Raw genomic sequence first — 6,954 nt, 5'->3', positions numbered from 1 at the left:
AACATATATGTTTACCCACATTTGTAAACACTTGATTCAACAACTATTTCAGAGAGCAACAAGTAGTCTGATCAACAGCTCCCCTTGTGTGAACAGTCGCTCCTCTTCTCTCATGCATCCTAACCCCCCCGTTCAACAACTGCTGACGCCAACGTGGTGCCAACCTAGAGCACAACACAGAGGTGTCCCCCCCACACCCACCCACCCCTAATAAATGAACGTCCTGCCAAGGCAAGAGGGCACACTGCATGTTATGTGGTGAGTTGTTGTAGGTAACCAGGAAATCCTGGAGTGGACTTTTAGTGGTTTAGTATTCTCCTATTAATCAATTGGAATGGATTAGTTCACAAAGAAATAGAAACCACGCTGAGTGAACTAATGTTTCATAGTAAATGTGGGTGGGTCCATACAAATGATTTTAAATATGAGCGAGACACATCCCCATAACATTTAATTGTTGCAATGCCTAAGGACAGATGCTCTGACTGACAGCACAGTCTAGCTGCCAGTGATCACACAAGTCCACCCAGCTTGTCAACATTCAGAACAAAAACCCACTCACACCACGAACACTCTGCCCTGTCATCTACTTGCTTTGACAAATACCAACACACCTGGTGGCTTTATTGAAAAGGACTCTGACAGAAACACTTCAATAAAATCTTTAGTCAAATTTAAAAAAAATACAAAATGTATTCTCTTCAGAATATTGTCAAGGACTGCTGAGCTCTCTTGAAGCAGCTGGTGGGCTTTCATTATTCTCGTTTTGACCTCGAGCCGTCAGGTAGCAACGATGCTGCTTGTTAAGGAGGAGCTCCTACATCGAGGCTCGAGACTAAACGGAATGCTTGCAGTGCACAGTGACCGTTCACACCTGGATTTAGAGCCACCCAAATATAAACTGATTGTGAAATGCACTGAGGAATCAGGGCTGTGGCTTTTATTTTATTAAACCACGGTAGCTAATAAGCTACATGCTAACATGAGTTCTGCTGACTCCCACCTTCATAAAAAGCCCAGCAGACCTCAAAATCAGTAACAACTGTTGTAGATCTGGATTCAAACTGGTTCAATATGTGAAAACACAAATGGGTTTTAAATCAATGAAGACAGATTGGGAACTACGCATTGAAGCACACACTGGAGTTCCTTGAGTTGTATGTTCCTGTCAGTTTGTAAGAAAATGGACGTTAGCAAAAATTTCAGACATCAGAGGTCATCCGACCTCACAAACGGTACGCTGCATGTTGGCAGTAAAGTGTAGAGATGCATTGTGGGAGGACACCAAGATGTCTCTGGGATTACAAGGATTACAAGTAAACTATTAGAAGTCCAAATGAGTCAGATAAAAACCAAAGAATAAAACCAAAGCTGCTGCATCAAACGTAGAAACCGGCATGTCGCCACTCTGCACTGGACGTCAGAAAGATTTGTATCTGGGTCAGCAGAAGCTGGAGCTGAACCCCATCCAGATGTTCAGTCGGACAGCGAAGGCGAGCGCAGAGACCTGCCGCTGGCCGGGCTGTAAGCATGGAGGTTGTCTCTGTCTTTGTCTCTGTCCTTCTCCTTGTCTTTGCTCTCATGCTTGTGCTTATGCTTGTGTTTGTGCTTGTGCTTTTTCTTCTTCTTCTTGTGCTCGTGGTGGTGATGGTGGTGATGATGGCTGTGGTCGCCTCCATGCTTGGAAGACGAGGAAGCGGTCTCCTTAGAGAAGGAGGGCACAGGTGTGCTGGGTATGGACAGCAAGGTCTGTTCCACCAGCGGAGGCTCCTTACCTGAAGAGGACGTTGGGAGAAAAATGTGAAAATTAAACACAAGCACTGACTGACAGCAGGATCAGTGACTGGCAGAGAGTTTGGAATATTAGAGGTCTAGATAAAAACAAGCTAATTCAAAGAAATAATTCATTTGTTGCAGCTGTTTTACTACATTTTATTTTACTTTTTAAAGTGGCACATAGTTGGTACCAAGTTGTTTCCTAACAATGCTTTTTTAGTTGGGGTGGGCTCCCTCATGAGGAAGAAACCTTCAGCAGAACCAGGCTCAGGACAAGTGGCCATCTGTTTTGACCGGCTGGGTTTGGTAAGAACAGATACACAATGGCAGGTCAAGAGTCACATGTTATAATAGAAATAGTATAAAATGAAAATTATTCATATGTATGAATTTGTAACTATTCATTTTAAGAAATGGGGTCAATTTGTCCTCTAGTAGTCTAAGCTTAAGACAGCATAACAAGCCAATCCTAACTATAGGATTTATCAAAAAAGGAAAGTCTTGAGCCCAGTCTTAAAACTGGACAATGTGTCAGCATCAAGGACAGAAACTGAAAGTTGGCGCCACCTGATAACTGAAAGATCTTACTCCCATTCTGCTTTTGGAAACTCTAGGAACCACAAGTAAACCTGTAGCTTTAAGCATTAGCAGGGTGAACTTGGTGAACTCAGCCCAGTGTTTAAGGTTGAGTCTGTGGATTTCTGAAGCAATGATCTGTCAAACAGTTCTAAAAAGTAGCTCATCAGTCATATCAGTGATAGAGCATGCAGTATGGAGAACAGGCAGGAGTCTGTCCATGCTAAACTCATTAATGGTTGTCCAAATGAGGGCTGGATTTTTATAATTGTTCAAACTTATAAAACATGTCTATAAAAATGACATACCAGTGTGAAGGAAGTCTCTAATCAAAGATTTAGATTTGACATTAAACACTTGGCGTACCTGGAGTAGAGGGTCTCTCTAACAGGTTGAGCTGATGGTGAATGAATGCCTGACTGTCATGAACAGTCTCCATATCAATATCTTCTTCCTCCATGGTGTTGAACTACAACAACACACACAAGATGACATCATGAATCATTTCTAAATTACATTTTAATACTGGCAATGTGTTTGTGTGGGTTACAGATGTTTCCTGACAGGATGTTGCAGATGTTATTAAAATGCTATCCAGGAGTTATTGGCTGGAGGCCAGAACTCAGGGACAAAAGTGTGAGACAGGAAAGTCACAGCGGCATCTAACCCTGATCTTGTAGCGACCCGCTCTTCCATCATCGTCCTGTTGCTGCAGAACCTGTCCTGGCTCCGGAGGAGACCCCATAGGGGTCTCAGCCTTCCTCTTCAGGCCCTGAGGAGGCTGGCCCACTCCACACACCCCCAGAGAAACAGGGTCTGGCTCGTCGTCCATCTGGGAGAGAGACACACATCAATATGAGCAGCATGTCTTATAGTTTGAATAAAAATTCAAAATTATATACAGTAGTCCCTCGCTACTTTGCGGCTCGTTTTTTGCGGACTCACTCTATCACAGTTTTTAAAAGTAAGATGGACATGACACACAATGGCTGATTGACGGATGAGCTGCATGATCGTCATGGAATTGTTTATTTAAAACGTTACAGTATTTAAATTTAAATTGTTTATTTAAGGAAGGAGATTGGGACTAACAGGTGATGAGTGTGATTACAGCCTGGCAAATGTCATGACAAAGTTTACAGAACTTGAACTGAACTTGGTGAGGGACCAGACAAAGTGCAGCCCAAAGACCCCTATGATGAGTAAAATAAATGGACTTGATGTTCCCTCACCCGGACGTGGGTCACCGGGGCCCCACTCTGGAGCCAGGCCTGGAGGTGGGGCATGCAGACGAGCGCCTGGTGGCCGGGCTTTTACCCATGGAGCTCGGCACAGCCCGAAGAGGAGACGTGGGTCCCGCTTCCCATGGGCTCACCACCTGTGGGAGGGGCCAAAGGGGTCGGGTGCAATGTGGGATGGGTGGTGGCCGAGGGTGGGGACCCTGGAGGTCTGATCCTCGGCTACAGAAGCTGGCTATTGGGACGTGGAATGTCACCTCACTGGTGGGGAAGGAGCCTGAGCTGGTGTGTGAGGTTGAGAGGTTCCGGCTAGAAATAGTCAAACTAACCTCTACGCATGGCTCTGGCTCTGGAACCAGTTTCCTTGAGAGGGGCTGGACACTCTTCCACTCTGGAGTTGCCACTGGTGAGAGGCGCCAGGCAGGAGTGGGCATACTTATAGCACCCCATCTTGGTGCCTGTGTGTTGGGGTTCACCCCGGTGAATGAGAGGGTGGCCTCCCTCCGCCTACGTGTGGGGAGACGAGTTCTGACTGTCGTTTGTGCTTATGCACCAAACGGCAGTTCAGATTATCCACACTTTTTAGAGTCCTTGGAGGGGGTACTGGAAAGTGCACCTCCTGGGGACTCCCTTGTTCTGCTGGGGGACTTCAATGCTCACGTGGGCAATGATAGTGAGACCTGGAGGGGTGTGGTTGGGAGGAATGGACCCCTGATCTGAACCCGTGTGGTGTTCTGTTGTTGGACTTCTGTGCTCGTCATGGATTGTCAATAACAAACACCATGTTCAAGCATAAGGGTGTCCATATGTGCTCTTGGCACCAGGGCACCCTAGGCTGCAGTTCGATGATCGACTTTGTCATCGTCTCATCTGATCTGCGGTCACATGTCTTGGACACTCGGTTGAAGAGGGGGGCGGAGCGGTCCACTGATCACTACCTGGTGGTGAGTTGGCTCCAATGGTGGGGGAGGATGCTGGTCAGACCTGGCAGACCCAAACGTGTTGTGAGGGTTAGCTGGGAACGTCTGGCAGAGTCTCCTGTGAGACAGAGTTTTAACTCCCACCTCAGGGAGAACTTCAAACATGTTCCGGGGGAGGTGGGGGACATCGAGTCAGAGTGGGCCATGTTCCGTGCCTCTATTGTCGAGGCGGCTTACAGGAGCTGCGGCCGCAAGGTTATCGGTGCCTGTTGCGGCGGCAACCCTCGAACCCGGTGGTGGACACCATCAGTGAGGGATGCTGTCAGGCTGAAGAAGGAGTCCTATTGGGCTTTTTTGACCTGTGGGACCCCGGAAGCAGCTGATGGGTACCGGCAGTCCAAGCGACAAGCGGCTCGGGTGGTCGCTGAGGCAAAAACTCGGGCATGGGAGGAGTTTGGAGAGGCCATGTAGAATGACTTCCGCACGGCTTCAAGGCGATTCTGGTCCACCATCCGGTGTCTCAGGGAGGAAAGCGGTACGCCACAAACACTGTTTATAGTGGGAGTGGTGCGCTGCTGACCTCAAGTCGGGATGTCGTGGGTAGGTGGGCAGAATACTTTGAAGACCTCCTCGATCCCACTGGCATGTCTTCCACTGAGGAAGCGGAGCCTGGGGACTCTGGGTCGGGCCCTCCAATCTCTGGTGCTGAGATCACCAAGGTGGTTAAAAAGCTCCTTGGTGGCAGGGCCCCAGGGGTGGATGAGATTTGCTTAGAGTTCCTTAACGCTGTGAATGTTGTAGGGTTGTGTTGGCTTACGCGACTCTGCAATATTGCGTGGACATCAGGGGAACTTCCTCTGGATTGGCAGACCGGGGTTGTGGTCCCCCTATTCAAAAAGGGGGACCTTAGAGAGTGTTCCAACTACAGGGGGATCACGCTCTTAAGCCTCCCCGATAAGGTCTATTCGGGGGTTCTGGAGAGGAGGGTCTGTCGAACCTCGGATTCAGGAGGAGCAGTGCGGTTTTCGTCCTGGTCGTGGAACACTGGACCAGCTCTACACTCTCAGCAGGGTCCTGGAGGGTGAGTGGGAGTTTGCCCAACCGGTCTACATGTGCTTTGTGGACTTGGAGAAGGCGTTCGACCGCGTCCCTCGGGGAACCCTTTGGGGGGTACTCTGGGAGTATGGGGTACCGGGCCCTTTGATACGGGCTGTTAGGTCCCTGTATGACCGGTGTCAGAGCCTGGTCCACATTGCCTGGTCCGCATTGCCGGCAGTAAGTCGGGCTTGCTCCCGGTGTGAGTTGGACTCCGCCAAGGCTGCCCTTTGTCACCGATTCTGTTCATAACTTTTATGGACAGAATTTCTAGGTGCAGCTAAGGTGTTGAGGGGATCCATTTTGGTGGCCTTAGGGTTGCGTCTCTGCTTTTTGCAGATGATGTGGTCCTATTGGCTTCATCAGATCGTGATCTACAGCTTTCGCTGGAGTGGTTTGCAGCCAAGTGCGACGCGGCCGGGATGAAGATCAGTTCCTTCAAATCCGAGGTCATGGTCTTGAGCCGGAAAAGGGTAGAGTGCCCTCTCCGGGTCAGGGATGAGGTCCTGCCCCAAGTGGAGGAGTTCAAGTATCTTGGGGTCTTGTTCACGAATAAGGGAAAAATGGAACGTGAGATCGATAGGCGGATAGGTGCAGCATCTGCAGTGAAGCGGGCGCTGTACAGGTCTGTCGTGGTGAAGAGAGAGCTGAGTCAAAAGGCAAAGCTCTCAATTTACCGATCAATCTATGCTCCCACCATCATCTATGGTCATGAGCTTTGGGTTGTGACCGAAAGAACGAGATCTCAGATACAAGTGGCCGAAATTAGTTTTCTCCGCAGAGTGTCTAGGCTCTCCCTTAGAGATAGGGTGAGAAGCTCAATCATCCGGGAGAAACTCAGAGTAGAGCTGCTGCTTCACCACGTCGAGAGGAGCCTTTTGAGGTGGCTTGGGCATCTGTTTAGAATGCCTCCTGGACGCCTCCCTGGTGAGGTGTTCCGGACACGTCCCACCGGGAGGAGGCCCAGAGGAAGACCCAGGACACGCTGGAGGGACTATGTTTCTCGGCTGACCTGGGAACGCCTCGGGATTCCCCCAGAGGAGCTGGACCAAATGGCTGGGGAGAGTGAAGTCTGGGACTCCCTACTTAGGCTGCTGCCTCCGCGACCCGACCCCGGATAAGCGGAAGAAAATGGATAGATGGATGGATGGAACTGAACTTGAGACTTGGATTACTGTATCCCTACTTTGCAGTGTTTCACTTATCGCTGGGGGGCTTCAAGGTATGGACCCCCCATGATAAACGAGGGACAGTAGTTCCTCGTTTATCGTGGGGGATCCGTACCTTGAAGCCCACCAGGGATAAGTGAAAAACCACGAAGTAGGAATAGTAGTACAAGTAGTAAGTAG

The 6,954-nt window shown here is 49.3% G+C and overlaps 1 protein-coding gene across 1 annotated transcript in view; it reads right to left on the bottom strand.

Annotated features, from left to right (window-relative positions):
* Nucleotides 1-1,154: 1,154 nt before the first annotated feature.
* Nucleotides 1,155-6,954, bottom strand: part of taf2 (TAF2 RNA polymerase II, TATA box binding protein (TBP)-associated factor) — a gene marked incomplete at its 5' end in the record, with an annotated part of 177,652 nt that continues 171,852 nt past the window's right edge. Inside the window, 3 exon segments of the mRNA XM_037676473.1 lie at nucleotides 1,155-1,775; nucleotides 2,719-2,821; nucleotides 3,020-3,184. Of these exon segments, the coding sequence (XP_037532401.1) occupies nucleotides 1,477-1,775; nucleotides 2,719-2,821; nucleotides 3,020-3,184 (567 nt within the window).

This window comes from Nematolebias whitei, chromosome 5 (assembly GCF_014905685.2).
Source record: "Nematolebias whitei isolate Nwh7 chromosome 5, NemWhi1, whole genome shotgun sequence".
NCBI classification, from domain to species: Eukaryota; Metazoa; Chordata; class Actinopteri; order Cyprinodontiformes; family Rivulidae; genus Nematolebias; species Nematolebias whitei.
Note: the sequence above shows the minus strand (reverse complement) of the source record. Positions and strands in the feature narration are given on the sequence as shown.